Source organism: Ruditapes philippinarum, unplaced genomic scaffold (assembly GCF_026571515.1).
Source record: "Ruditapes philippinarum isolate M1 unplaced genomic scaffold, ASM2657151v2 ctg2626_1_1_1_1, whole genome shotgun sequence".
NCBI classification, from domain to species: domain Eukaryota; kingdom Metazoa; phylum Mollusca; class Bivalvia; order Venerida; family Veneridae; genus Ruditapes; species Ruditapes philippinarum.
This window is the reverse complement of record NW_026852993.1, coordinates 16,255-32,999: the sequence shown is the minus strand read 5'-3', so window position 1 is coordinate 32,999 and position 16,745 is coordinate 16,255. Positions and strand designations below refer to the sequence as shown.

General features: G+C 33.3%; 1 protein-coding gene across 1 annotated transcript in view; it reads right to left on the bottom strand.

The window, feature by feature from the left end:
- Positions 1–16,745, bottom strand: part of LOC132730551 (DNA polymerase subunit gamma-1-like) — a 108,183-nt gene that overhangs the window by 90,574 nt on the left and 864 nt on the right. The window contains exons 3-4 of the mRNA XM_060716507.1: positions 13,778–13,936; positions 3,990–4,130 (exon numbers count right to left, since the gene is read on the bottom strand). Of these exons, the coding sequence (XP_060572490.1) occupies positions 3,990–4,130; positions 13,778–13,936 (300 nt within the window). The remainder of the gene's footprint in view (positions 1–3,989; positions 4,131–13,777; positions 13,937–16,745) is intronic.

The window sequence follows — 16,745 nt, the reverse complement described above, 5'->3', positions numbered from 1 at the left end:
ATTTTTCCCCGATTGCATGTTATATTTTGTGTATGGTACATTCATAACAGACAACAGCTACTTTATAATCAGATATGTTTTGTAATTGTTGTTGAGCATAACAAAAAACAAACAAAATGTGCTATCTTATCATAAAAAGCAAGGGTAATGTTTAAAATAAAAAAACATTCTTAGTACATTCAAACCAAGTTATTAAGGTGACAACAGACACTTTCCGTGGTACTCACATAAATGTCATTTAAACCAACTTATTTTAGTAATAATTGTTATTTATTTAATCTTTGTGCATTAAATGTCGTTGATCAACATAAAAAATAACATATTTGAAAAAAATGCCTTTGTAAATGATTGATTTTTAATAAAAATCCTAAAATTTTAAATCGTCATATCAAAGTCATTTTTTATTTTTTTGTCATCAAACCTTTGGAAAATAAACATATATATAATATCTGGGGAACCGTGTCTCAAATTTTTTCTATCTTTTCTCAAAAAATATAACGTAACGTCAAACATTTTATGCGACTTTTTTCACCATACATATTACGTAATTAAAGATAATTAAGTCGCTGATTGAGCAAACAAAAATCCCTCACACTGTTTCCTCCGTAAAAGAATTCCCTTTCATGTGCTTTAAACCGCATGTTAATTGCTTGATTATAAAAAATGTAATGCCGATTCAAAGTTAGTCCGACCCGCATCAAACGAAGTGTCATAAATCGGCTGTTCTCTCTCGGACCCCTACGTTTCACGCTAAATAATTGCATAATACACAAATATCGCACCAGAGAGGGTCACAAGTTGCGCTAACATACTCTAACAACATTTTATGACCCAGTGACATCTGACCAATTAAAAAGTTGCTGATTAATATCAGTTTATAACAGAAATTTCTTCAAATCTTAACGTGATTTACTGTCGGTCGCACATGTCACGTGACTTTCGGTAAAATTTGAGGCACTCGGTGGGGGGAAATGGAACGTATTTGCGCACCGCTAGCGGGGTATTTAATTGTTTCACTTTTGAAGATTATTATTATTATCATCAGCATTATTATTATATTATACCAGTGTCACTCTGTCTGTGTATTCGTGTATGAAATTCCGTTAAAATATAAATTAAAATAACAAAAAACTGAGCTTCTGATGGTCTTTTAAAGTCCATGGTAAATGTAAAAATAAAAACGAGATATTATATATTTCTTCCTCCAAATCGAAATAAATGCTTGACATATTATAATAGAAATAAAAGGTATCATCTGACCTTTATGACTTCTTTTATCATGAAAATCATCTATGCACGGCATAGATATCCAGTTTCTACTGGGATATACAATAAATTCCATACTTTGTCCCAGGTTTATTAGTACTGTGTTCGATTTACTGGCGAACAATTTATTCAGAGCATTCACTGATAGTATATATTAATATCTTTTTTTATTGATTCATAGAGAAATGATCATCCTTAAACAATCTAAAATGGTTTAGAAATTTGTCAGGGACACCTTACCACAAGTCATATAGGCGTTCACATAAAAAATGTTGTCTGTTTTTGTTGTTGTTTTACTTGACATTGTTAGAAAACGAGGTTAAATGTAAAGCAAGCCGATTAATCTGTACAAAAGTCCATAAACTCAATGTAATATCTATCAGATTAACGGGACAGACAAATTATTTTCACAAATTATGGATATTTTAGCAACTATATTTTAAATCAACCCGTGGTCGTGCGATTTGCCGCTATGCTTAATTATTTATGTTTCATACATTATGTTACGTACATTGGCCGACAGTTTCTTATTTTATAAAAATGCTTAATAAAAGGTAGACGATATTCATAAAAGATGTACGGTATTTGTACGATACATGAATTACGAATAGTATGGACCAGTATGGACGGGTAATTCACGGATATATGGAACTACCGATTTCCCTCATTGATGCCTCAACAGGGGGCGGAGTGTTATCGATAATTGACAGGTTACGCGAATAGCAGATAAAAATGGTACAGGTACCGTTTTAAAACGTTTAAAAACACATTTTTTGGACTAACTGCTTCCAAAATTAAATCACGAATGTGTTCAGAAAATATTGATAAATGTACTAAGCAAAGAATCTCATTTTAGGTATTTTCAGTAATAATTGACTCCGTTGTCACCTTAAGTCGCAGTTTAAAAGGCTAGCATTTTTGCTAACCGCGACACCCTTAGTGATCATGACCAAAACCAATTGTAAGCAATGATGTTTATAAGCAATGGTGAATGTTATGCGTAGAGCTGGGATGAGTGCTCAAGTACCCTGGTATCCCTTGGATAAAACTTCTACCTGGGTACTGAATCACTGAATCATTACTTGGGTACCAGTAAATTATAGCTTAGATCATTTAAATGAATGAATATAGATTGATCTGTTTTATGAACTTATATATGCCTGCAATAAATAATTAAATCAAAATATACTTGTTCATTGTGATTGATTTGAGCTTGTAACAACTGCAAATATCGTATTCAGTGGGCGCACACAGATGGCCAGACTAAGGGATAGCCTCATGCCAGTATGTTGTTAAAATGTTGAGGTAGTTTTAGGGAATATGTAGCCTTATTAAATTAAGCCTTTATTATTATTATTATTATTATTATTATTATTATCATTATTATTATTACTATTCTTATTATTATTAATATTATTATTATTATACATGTAGTATACCCCATTACAACTTATATTATGTGGTGGATATTTGTTATACAGTAGAACTATGAGTCGAACTTTGATTAGTCGATTTTCTCGATGTGTCGAAGAAAAATGAAAGTCCCGATTATTTCCCCTATATATTCCTTACACAGCGAAGTTTTTTCGTGGTCCGTATAAAGTAAATCTAGTGCAATTTACCACAAATAAGTCAAAGTTGTTTGATTATTTTGATACTTTCGATCTTGAGACATTTTTTCACACCTTATCTGGCTGCGCAGTCGATTTCCAATCAACTTGTGTGACAGGTGTTAATTACACATCTGTGTGTTCAAACAGCCTTTGTTTGCGATAAAAAGTGTGATGAATGCTTTAAAGCAGCACACTTCCAGATTAATGTCAATTTTCATGAAAATTTTAAAATTGTATTTAAAAGTAAAATATTGTGAGGAGAACAAATAAAGTAATTTAAATGTTGCAATCCGGCACTTTTAATCCAAGAAAATTACCAAAATGTGGTCAACATATGTAAAAACAGCCCTTACTGCGTTAGTAACGCAGTAAAAATTTGGTGATAAAATACCGCAAACTCAGTCTGAAACCGCACATAAAATGACAATTTAACTTGGATCTTGAATGTTTTACCTTTCTTAAAATGTTAGTACATTTTGCTCAATACAATGTTTTTCTTGAAATATTTTGGCTCATCTGGAGGCGTGCTGAGTGAAGGCTGAGCTTTAATCGTTACTAATTTAATTGCCGTAGTGGTATTTGAAAGTAAACAGTAAGAACTACTTTCTTTTGAAAACATCCGTGACCCGGTGTCGCGTGAGAATAACACGCAAAATATTTACTATAAGCTGGTTTAGTTATCGCCCTTTCCTATTGTAACGCCTTTTGTAACTCTATTGTATACGTCAACGGTCAGTTCAAATAATTAGCCGTGAAAAACGTTATTTCATATGCTATATTTATCATTGTAAAATGTAAAATATCAGATTAATGATGGAAAAACATGAAATAGGTTTCGTTATAGATCTTATAATCAGGACTAGTCATGGGTTGAAATTTTGTCATAGAATTGAGAGCGATTCATGAGTCGAAGTCTCGATGTGTCGAAGTTCTTACGCTAGTCCCTTCAACTTCGACTTACCGAAGTTCTACTGTATTATAATCAATGGTACATTATAAGATTTAGTGATTATAATATGATTATAAGCAATGGTAATTATAAGTTATACTGACAACCTTGTAGACAAGCATTTATCATAACTAGCATCAGACAGTTTTATTATTTCTTACCTGAAAATTGGCTCTAACATCAGCTGTAGAACCTTCAACAAATATACTTCGAGGATCTTTATCAATTTTCTTATCTCCAACATGAAGATTGTACACGTCTCCTAAATTATTTAATGAGCTCATTTCCTTCCAGTCATCAGTCTGTAACAGTAAAAAAAAATTCCTTAATTTTATTAATTATATATTCTATATTATTGATAAAACACAATTTTAACATCAGAGATAAATCTTGTATCGTTAAAGAGTTCTTATCACATAATTATAAAAGAATCAAATGTTAGGCCTCAATTTCCTGACTCACTATTAAACATTAATTTACTTAACCCATAACCTGCAGGAACTAAAATTGCCACCTGAGTAGAGTCAGGCCAGCCTGCTCATCTCTATACGATAGGATCTATATCTATCAACTTGATATCCCTAAAATAATAATGGACAGTTCTAAAATGTTAATTGGACTAGATTATTTAAGAAACTGACAGTCATTGATTCCTCTCCAGTTGTTGCTCTCAAAGCAACTTGAGGGTTAAGAACTGCTTGGTTTTTATGACAGCATTTTTCTTTTTATTACATGCTAAGAAACATTTAAAGAGACATTTTACCCTAGTAAATGAAAAGCGCGCCAAATTCTAATACAACGTGACGTCATTTACGACGTCACGTCATTAAGCTTGTTTCCAGTACTGTGCACGCTGGTATTTCACTGAGACAACGTAACGGGCTTAAATTCAAAACAGTGAAATTATCAAATTGATAATTTCACTGTTTCAAACAGTGAAATTACCAGTTTATAAATCACTGATATATTTCTATAATCCACCGAAAAGCATGTAATAAAAAGGCCTCTATGGCCAGGTGGTTCAGGTCGTTGACATTCAAACCATTTGCCCCTCACTGCTGCTTGGGAACACTTTGGATTCTTTCATATGAAAAAGCTATCCAATTAGCTAACAGAATGTTTGTGGTTCACCTCAGGTGCTTGCTTGTCCGTCATAATCCACCTATTGCCTTGTACTGGAGCTCTTTTTTACATCAGTAAAGTAGGAAAGTTGCCACAAGAACTTAACTTACAAATCCAAACAGTCAGTTTAGCAGATATTGGTACAAATATCAAAATTTCCTCATAAGTCTTAAAGAACAAGTCAGGTTATAAGTAGGTTTTGCCATGGTTTATTAGACCAACAAGCTGGGTTCCATGTTTACATGCATGATCCATCCACGGTCGAACAAGCCAAATTATTGGTCGGTAAGTACCAACAGAGCCATGAGGCCATTTTTGGTAGGAGCAAACGCAGTGAAAGGTGTGAAGGAAAGAGGGTTTCTTCAGTCAGTACTGATAGTTATGAAGTTCATTCTGATGAAGATAACTCTTCTGTGACTTGGGAAACTGTGATAGAGGCTATTGAGGAACTTGAAGATAAGTTTGAGAAGGCTTTCACAGTTGATTAGGCTTAGGTCAAAGGGTAGCCCTAAAAGTTTATAAAATGCTTTTAGGTGTTTTAAGGCTACAAGGTTGGGTCGATATCATGTTTATTCTAATATGTGGTTCTTCTAATCCCAAAGGGGGGAAGGGAATGGGATAGAATACAAGCAATTATCATAGTATTGCAAGCAATCCATAAGTCCCCTACCGGTAAGAGCCCAAGCAACATTCTGAAGGGCCATTGTCCATTCACTTAAGTTCCTATTTTAAGTAAATTTGTTAAAAAAGTTATTTAAAAGTAATCACAGGAAACAGTTTTTATGTACAGACAGACAGACTGAAGGACACTCTAAAGTTATTTTTTAAACATCCCTGTTATCAAAATATAACATTTTTAAAATCCTATCATGATTGAAGAAGTTGGAGTAAAAATAACCAATTTCTCAAAAAAAAAGTCTAAGTTCAAAAGGGGCATAATTCTGGTAATAGTCTTGCTAGAGTATTGAACACTCACAAATGTTGAGTGATGATAAGAAACCTTTAAATGAAGTTTGAAGAAGATACATTCAAAAAAAAAAAAAAAAAAAATGTTTTTTTTCATGAAAATTTTAAGTTCAAGGGAGGTAATTCTGATAAATTTTGTGCTAGAAATGTAAACCTTGTCACATATAATGTGGTTGATGACAAGCAACTTATATTTAATGTTTGAAGAAAATACCTTAAGAAATAAAGAACTTATAGTGAAAAAACTTTAAAAAAAACTAGAATCAGAAATCTTGAAATTCAGTCTATTTGTTGCCATAGCAACCAGAATTTTCAACATAGGAAGATAAGAAAAGGATGTGCATAATTTCCATACTGCCATCTACCCATATGTCAAGATTCATAAACATATTTTCAGTACTTTTTGTGTTATCACTGGATCCAGGTTATGTGTAAAATTTGCCATATTTTCAGTCTATTTGTTGCCATAGCAACCAGAATTTTCAACATAGGAAGAAAAGAAAAAAATGTGCATAATCTCCATACTGCCATCTATCCATATATCAAGTTTCATTAAAATATTTTCAGTTCTTTTTGCGTTATCGCTGGATCCAGTTTTGTGGACGGACGGACGGACTGACGGACGGACAGACGGACAGACAGACAGACGGACGGAGGGTAAACCTAAAGTCCCCTCCGGTAAACCGGTAGGGGACTAATAATAGTGTAGTGAGTTATTGACTATAATGGATCAAACTCAGCACTTTCCAACCTTGAACAGTCAGGCATGAACAGGCACCTGATTAGAACCATCGATGTTCCATAAGCTAGTTGAAAAGCTTCCTCACATGAAAGAATCCTGTTGGATTATAGAACCCACAGTGGTGAGGAGCAAGTGGTTTGAAGTGAAGGACCTTAACCACTCAGCCACAGATACCTTTCCTCATACTATCTCCCAGTCTGGTAAAGTCTTCTTGATTTAACAACAGGTTCCCTATTAAGCACAATACTTATAGTAAACCAATTAGACTATTTTAAATATGACCATACATGAGTAAACAGTTCATATAGATGGAATATTGAACAAGTCTTAAAAAAGAGTTATACATGTGATGATTTAAGTGCAAATTTATTTGAAATGGCCATGATTATCACATGGTATCATAAAGCAGGAAAACGATGTTAGACAAAACAGGAGAATGATGACTGCTTGACAGATTATTTTCAAATTGACAGATTATTTTTAAATTGACAAATAACTTTCAAATTGACAGATCATTTTCAAATCAAACATGAGTAATTTAAAGAAATACATAATGATGTCATAAGACACGTATTAAAGAAATAATATTTTGTGTAACCATGGAATTTCAAGGCATTATTTTTGATCTAAGAACGTCATAGTGATCAAACTAGAAGGTCATTAGCCGACGAGTTGTGCTTAAATACATGACTGTATAAACAACATTAATTAATATACAGCTGTCCTGTCAAAGAGCAAAACAAGTACATCATTAGGATGATTAGAATAAGATATTCTTCAATTTTTGTTTCTTTGAGACTGCTTTGTTTTTAATAACATCTTGTTAGATACTGATTAAGATATAAAATTACCAGAGATGATGAATGCTGACATGTGGCAACACGAACACTATAATTTCCAATGAAATATGAGATCCTATTTTCTTTCTTTACCTTGCAGAGTAGCCATCATGCTAGGAGAATAACTAATTACTGGTACATGAACTTAAATACAGAAAAACACCTGAATATTGTCAGCTAAAACAACACAGAACTAGAAATGTGTCATCATGCCACGGATGCCCCCGCATGCAGCCAAAATTTCAGATGGTGCATTAATTATTTTTTTCATTTTAAGTTCAAAGCCCTTAAAACTTTAAAATGTTAACATAAACCATTTTCATACAATGTTCAAGACACTGAAATTATTCAGTCTTAACCTTTTAAAAATAACATATTTCATATTTGTAGCCAAAATAATGGCTAAAAGTATGAGTGCTGAAACTGAAAGTACAAAATTTTTCCAACATTCAGGAAAGATAAGTTTGTCTAAAATCATTGAACCACAACCAAATTTGTTAATCTATCTTTTTCTGAAGGTAAAGTACCAGATGAAATGAAGTTGGCTAGAGTAAAACCACTTTACAAGAAGAATAGTGTTCTAGAAGTTGGTAATTATAGGCCTGTCAGTATTTTAAGTGTAGTTTCAAAAATTTTAGAGAAAGCTGCTTATGTTCAACTTGAAACATTTTTGGTTTCCAACAATTTACTGTATGAACACCAGTCTGGTCTTAGAAGGTGTTATTCTACAGATAGTTGTCTTATTCACTTACAAGATGTTATAAGAATTAATACTAGTAAAGGGCTATACACAGGTATGGTGATGCTTGACTTGCAAAAGGCGTTTGACACCGTAGACCATGATATTCTTAGTGGAAAGTTAGAATTAATGGATGTTCAGTCTATTTCCTGGTTCAGATCATATCTTTCAGAACGTTCACAAATTGTTAATATAGGAAATACTTACTCTAAATCAAACAGTGTGACATGTGGCGTCCCCCAAGGTAGTATTCTAGGGCCGTTGCTTTTTCTGTGCTACGTAAATGATATGATTTTAAGTATTGATAATGATTGCAAGTTAATACTCTATGCAGATGACAGCACTATTTTATTCTCACATAAAGACCCGAATTTCATCTCAGAAAAACTTGGGACAGCCCTAGAAAGCTGTTCAGAATGGCTCGTAGACAATAAGCTGTCACTCCACCTTGGTAAAACAGAATGTATGCTATTTGGCCCCAAAAGAAAATTACAAAAGCAAGAACAATTTACTGTTACATGTAATGGTCATAGCATAAAGGGTACTAATTTAGTCAAGTATCTTGGTCTTTATATCAATAGTGATTTATCTGGGGAAACTATTGTTAATAACGTTATTTCTAAAGTGAATGCCAAGCTCAAGTTTTTATATAGGCAGAGCAGACTTTTAGATACTAAAACAAAACAGCTTTTATGTTCAGCCCTGATTCAGTGTCATTTTGACTACTCTTGTTCCTCTTGGTATGAAGGTTTATCAAAACATTTAAAAAGAAAGTTACAAATTACTCAGAATAAGGTATTAAGATTTGTCCAAAACTTAACGCCCAGAACTTCTGTAACAGTGTATGAGTTTGAAAAATTAAATTGGTTAAACGTAGAAAACAGAGTCAAACAGTTAAGACTCAATCATATGTATAAGATTTTTTACAAAAAGAGTCCATCATACCTTAGAGCCGACTTTAGATGTTGTGCTGATGCAAGATTTTACAATACTAGATCAAGCAATTTTAATTTTATTGTCCCCCAGTGTAATTCTGTGATGAAACAGACCTTTTATTATAATGGAATTAAAGACTGGAATGATCTGCCAGAATATATAAAATCCATTAATAATTTTGTGCAATACAAAAAATCTGTTAAAAAGTACCTACTAGAAAGCTATAAAAGTCTTTCAGAAGATATATATGTGTACAACTAATGTGTTAGGCACTGTGATCAAATATTTCTGTGATAGTAATACTAGGCTTATTTTAAAAAGGGCATACTTTTATAAATATATTTCCTTTTTCAACCTAAATTTTGACCAAAGTTAGTTAGTTTATATTTTTATTTTTTTATCTTGTTTGTTTTTTAGGGGGGGAAAGGGTTAAAATTATGTTAGTTTTTTTTTTTTATTTCTATGGACCCCATTGGAAATAAGCATTTAGCTTAATGGGCTATCCATAGGTGCATAGTACCTCTTATTTTTTATGACAAAAGTGTGCTCTTTTATGCTGTTTTATGATCTCATTTTATATATATGATTTATTTATGTTATCTCTTAACTGTATGATTTTATATTATGTATCTTGTGCTATGTTCCTAAAATGTATAAATAAAAAAATAAATAAATAAATAAATTTCATACTTAAACTGCTTATTCCTAAGATGTATCTATATTATTTTCAAAGTGAAAGGGACATAACTCTGCAAAAAAAAATCATCAAACCATGACCAAATTTCAACTTGACCTGCCCATTCCTTTGACATATCCATATGTCAAATTAAAGTTGAATATGTAACACTGTTGGGTAGATAATGAACAGAAACTGTAAATTTCATATTATTTTCAAAGTGAAAGGGGCATAACTCTGCCAAAAATCATTGAACCATGACCAAATTCCAACTTGGCCTGGGCATTCCAAAAACATATCCATTTGTCAAATTTGAGTTGAATGTGTTGTACTGTTGGGGAGATAATAAACGGAAACTGAAAATTTCATATTACTTTCAAAGTGAAAGGGGCATAACTCTGCCAAAAATCATTGAACCATGACCAAATTTGAACATGGACCTGCGCATTCTTTTGACGCATCCATATGTCAAGTTTGAGTTGAATGTGTTGTACCGTTGGGGAGATAATGAACGGAAACTGAAAATTTCACATTATTTTCAAAGTAAAAGGGGCATAACTCTGCCAAAAATCATCGAACCATGACCAAATTCGAACTTGACCTGTATTTTGTCATGACATATTCATATGTCAAGTTTGAATTGAATGTGTTGTACCGTTGGGGAGATAATGAACGGAAACTGAAAATTCACATTATTTTCAAAGTAAAAGGGGCATAACTCTGCCAAAAATCATCGAACCATGACCAAATTCGAACTTGGCCTGTATTTTTTAATGACATACCCATATGTCAAGTTTGAGTTGAATGTGTTGTACCGTTGGGGAGATAATGAACGGAAACTGAAAATTTCATATTATTTTCAAAGTAAAAGGGGCATAACTCTGCCAAAAATCATCGAACCATGACCAAATTCGAACTTGACCTGTATTTTGTCACTGCATATCCATATGTCAAGTTTGAGTTGAATGTGTTGTACCGTTGGGGAGATAATAAACGGAAACCGAAATTTCATATTATTTTCAAAGTAAAAGGGGCATAACTCTGTCAAAAATCATCGAACCATGACCAAATTCGAACTTGACCTGTATTTTCTCATGACATATTCATATGTCAAATTTGAGTTGAATGTGTGCAACCGTTCTTAAGATAATGAACGGAAACTGATGATGACGGAATGACAGAATGACGGAAGGACGGAAGGACGGAAGGATGGAAGGACGGAAGGACGGAATGACGGAACAGGGTAACACTATATGCCCCGGCCATTACATGGCGGGGGCATAAAAAAGAGATACAGCTAAAGCTTGTTCCTGTCAACAAATCTAGGGTTGTAGGGGGATCAATGACTAGAGGGGAATCAATGACTGGAGGGGAATCAATGAATGGAGAGGAATCAATGACAGGAGGGGAAACAATGACTGGAGGAGACTGAATGCCTGGAGGGGAATCAATGACTTGAGGGAAATCAATGACTGGAAGGGAATCAATGACTGGAAGGGAATCAATGACTGGAGGAAAATCAATGACTGGAGGGGACTGAATGCCTGGAGGGGAATCAATGACTTGAGGGAAATCAATGACTGGAAGGGAATCAATGACTGGAAGGAAATCAATGACTGGAGGAAAATCAATGACTGGAGGGGACTGAATGACTGGAGGGGAATCAATGACTGGAGAGGAATCAATGACTGGGGGGGGGAATCAATGACTGAAGAAGAGGGAAATCAATGACTGAAGGGAATCAATGATAGGAAGGAAATCAATGACTGGAGGGGAATCAATGATTAGAAGGGAATTAATGACTGGAGAGAATTCAATGACTGGAGGGGAATCAATGACTGGAGGGGAATCAATGATTGAAGAGGTATCACTGACTGGGGGAAATCAATGACTGGAGGGAAATCTATAATTGGAGGGAAATCAATGACTGTAGAGGAATCAATGACTGGAGGAGAATCAATGACTAAAGAGGAATCAATGATAATGACTGGAGGGAAATCAATGACTTACTCCCCAAGCAAACTTTCGAAAATTAAAATCTGTCTCATTATTGTATAATCTGCTGCAATTTGTCAAACTCATCATCACTCAACATTTGTTGCATTTTGTCAAACTCACTTCAACACAATTTCAGAAGCAATTTGTCAAACTCATCATCACTCAACATTTGTTGCATTTTGTCAAACTCACTTCAACACAATTTCAGTAGCAATTTGTCAAACCCATCACCACACAACATCTGTTGCATTTTGTCAAACTCACTTCAACACAATTTCAGTAGCAATTTGTCAAACCCATCACCATACAACATATGTTGCATTTTGTCAAACTAACTCCAACACAATATCAGTAGCAAATTGTGAAAGCCGTCACCACTCAACATTTGTTGCATTTTGTCAAACTAACTCAAACAAAACTTCAGTAACAAATTTTCGAACCCATCAACACTCAACATTTAATTGTTGCATTCTGTCAAACACACTCCAAGACAATTTCAGTAGCAATCTGTCAAACCCATCACCACACAACATCTGTTGCATTTTGTCTAAACTCACTTCAACACAATTTCAGTAGCAATTTGTCAAACACATTACCAGTCCACATTTGTTGCATTTTGTCAAACTCACTTCAAAACAATTTCAGTAGTGATTTGTCAAACCCTTACCACACAACATCTGTTGCATTTAGTCTAAACTCACTTCAACACAATTTCAGTAGCAATTTGTCAAACACATTACCAGTCAACATTTGTTGCATTTTGTCAAACTCACTTCAAAACAATTTCAGTAGTGATTTGTCAAACCCATTACCACACAACATTTGTAGCATTTTGTCAAACTCAACCAAACTTATTGTTACAATTTGTCAAACCAAGTATCGGTTGCAATTTATCAAAGCTGTACTGCAACTCCATACATATGTATGTTGCATTTTGTTAAACCCATCAACTTTCAATATCAGTTGCATTTTGTCAAACTCACCACACTTTGGTATTTTTTGTAATTGTTTTACATGTACTTACCTCAACTCATTACCTGTTGCAAATTGTCAAAGTGATTTCATACATTCAGATACCTTGCAGTTACACTGTCTTATAATAGAATCTTAATTTGACTGATCAATAGCTATATTGAATATCTTTTACCAAATATATTAAAACTTAAGCCTTCTGGGCAGCACACTCTATTTTACAGAGCATTTGATAGTAAACTGCACATTAAATTCTAAATGAACAGATTTGATTTCAAGAACGCATTAACCTTTTAACCCAAAAATAGGCATAGACAAGCTGGAACTCCTTAAGACTTCATTTATAATGGCTCATCCACATACAGAGTTTGAAGTTCCTCAGTTAATACACATTGACCTTGACCTTTGACCTTTAGAAATCAAAATTGGATGGGGCATTTGAATATGCATATTAATGTGAAAAAAAAGTTATAATGATAGCGCTAGTATTGTACAATGTAAGACTACCTTAATCTACCCATTCAGCAAGAGAAGACCAAGAGCCACTGTCACATCTGATCATGGTCCACAATGTTTGCTATCTAGTAAATACTTATTTTTCAGTGTGTAATAGGATGAATGGTTATGTCAAGCATAAAAAATGGACAAGTCCTTTTCAGAAATTTAGCAGGGTAAAGGTTAAGAATATTCTTTACTCAAACCTGGCATACCCAAAGCCATAATATTATATATCTACCATCTTTTATGCAAACTAAAAAATTTGGCCTGTATCTTATTGTGGTTCTTATTGTGGTTCTCCCAAGAAGCTGGCATATGATTTTAATAAATTTAGTATTGAACCTACAATCATTCAATATCCTCTATATATCATACCAGCAAAGATTACTGCATGATCTTTACTTGTTATAGGATTATTACATATTTACTTACATGTGCTTATGTGTGCTAAAGATACTTACAACAAATGCTCTTCTTTGCTTGTTTCGTTGTTCATATTCTTTCACAATTTTCTGTTGACTGTCATTTTTAGCAGCCTGATACAAGACACGCTGTAAGTTGGTTAGGCCACACACTGCTATATGCATTGACATAGTATCCATAAACCTCAACTTGGTTTTCTGAAGAACACAATTTCAAGGTGTTTATTTGCTGTTAGGTGGGCTAAAGTTGTTGTAATTTGCAGTCTGACCCATCTACACTAAACTTCTTGTGATATTTGTTTCTGTATTTTCATATAATTTTACATATTTTTATCGCATACCCTTGCTGTTGTTGCGACTCAACAGTACATGTATATTTTGACATGACGTCATTTGTATTATACAAACATTGTGTAAAGATGCGCTAAAAGTTAGCATTACATTAAGCGAGTCAATGAAATCAGTGAATCTTTTTTTATTGTAAACAATTCTTTTTTCTGATATGTGATATTAAATAGAATATTATATTCATGTAGATTTAAATTTCTCAAAATACAATTTATTCAACTTTTCCAATAAATTCAATATAAAACCTACACTCATTCCATATGCTCTATGTATTGAATAATTGCAATTAAATATTATTAAACACTATATAATACTTTATATGCTCTTTCTGCTCTTTAGGATATTGATTATACAGTCAATCATGGGCATGGAACCATGAGCACTTATTAACCTTCTTTATAGGAACCACTTTGGAACTACCTTGAACATCTTCCCATTTTATCAGCCACAATTTGCTCAGCCTGATCAGCAAAATGTGATCAATCTTTTGATTCAGTGACCAATTTTATTCATCTAACCTCTTGATTTTTTTAAGGAATGCCAAATTATGCTACTACATGTTTTAACAATAAAAACACAAGCAATTATCATAGTATTGCAAGCAATCCATAAGTCCCCTACCGGTTAGAACCCCATCAACATTCTGAAGGGCCATTCACTAATGTTTCAATTTTTCTCTATTTTAAGTAAGTTTGTTGGAAAAGTTCTTTAAAAGTGATCACAGGAAACAGCTTTTATGAACAGACAGACAGCAGACTGAAGGACACTCTAAAGTTAATATTTGAAACATCCCTGTTACCAAAATATAACATTTTAAAAGCAAAATTCTTAAACAGGAGATAACTCTTGAATTAAAGATGCAATTTCATAAAAATTTTCAGCTCTTTTTGACTAATCACAAATATTGTTATATTTGCCATGTTTTAAGCCTATTTGTTGCCAAGGCAACTGATATTTTTTCAAAATAGGAAGAACAGATAAGACATGCATAATCTCAAGACTGCCATCTACCCATATGTCAAGTTTCATAAAAATATTTCCAGAACTTTTTGAGTTATCACTGGATTCAGTTAATGTGTAAAATTTGCCATATTTTCAGCCTATTTGTTGCCATAGCAACCAGAATTTTCAATATAGGAAGAAAAGAAAAAGACGTGCATAATCTCAAGACTGCCATCTACCCATATGTCAAGTTTCATAAAAATATTTCCAGTACTTTTTGCGTAATCACTGGATCCAGTTTATGTGTAAAATTTGCCATATTTTCAGCATATTTGTTGCCATAGCAACCAGAATTTTCAACATAGGAAGAAAAGAAAAAGACGTGCATAATCTCCATACTGCCATCTATCCATATACCAAGTTTCATAAAAATATTTTCAGTACTTTTCAAGTTATCGCGGGATCCAGTTTTGTGGACGGACAGACTGACGGACTGACAGACGGACGGACGGAAGGACAGACGGAAGGACAGACGGACGGAGGGTAAACCTAAAGTCCCCTCCGGTAAACCGGTAGGGGACTAATAATGCATGTGTGGCATAACTATGGAAATTCACACCTCAGTTAAGTATCAGCATATAAATTAGTAATACATGTATGTATATAAATAAATATGTATCATCAAACAAAATCGATATAACACTCTTAGCAATTCACTGCCCTCTATCTATGAACTTTGTCTGCAATGAAATGACCTTGACCCTGTACAAATCAGCTTTTAATTAAATCAATGTCCCAAAAAATTTCATAATAGAATAGCCGATGACAGAGCAATGTATATACTGCTTGCAAACTGGCAAACCTTAGAGCTGATTCCTTGTGGGTTGTCAATTATATAAGTGATACACAGGTAGAGTTCTTGAGAGATGGACAGCTGAAGATACATGTACAATGATTTCAAAAGAAAAGTCCATTAAATTGTTACTAAAACTAAAATTACCCAAATTCTGACAACTTTTAGAAGTATAAGAAATAAATTCATTTGATAAGTCATTTGAAATTTGCAAATGAATTTTAATGGGCCAATCAAAAATTATGAAAAGTGAGATCTGCATATCAGACTGACTTTTCATTAAAAAAATAATTTGACAGAATTTCATGTGTACAGTTTATGTAAATAGGTATTCTATGTCTCAAACATTTGACTTTGAACTTTGAAATTTAGAAAGTTTTTGCTTGTTGATTTGCTTAAATATTTCGTAATAACTAAGGCCATAATCACTAATGATCAAAGTGCAATACATCGGACTACAAACTGTGACATATATCCAGCAATTACAAAGCTCAAAGGCCTTTAAATTATCATATAACTAAGCTGATGATTACAAATCTTTATCTATCATATATGTCTGTTATCATTCATGTATTTATCTACCTATTTGTCTCTTGTTTTAACTGATACACTACATTCAGAAACAAATGTTAAAATTATTTCTCTTCTTATACAACATTCATAAACAGTGTATGAAGGTAAGAAAGAAAGAAGGCCTTCAATGTTTCAAAGAAATAAATCGAGAGTAATTAAGTACAAAACATTCAGGGATACATTAAAATGTAACCAAAAGTGTCTTGCACACAAAAGAGTACAATTTCACCTTATTATCGCTTCAAGCTAATACTGTAATAGTGGCCAGGCAAGTCACTAAAAGCTGCTGGT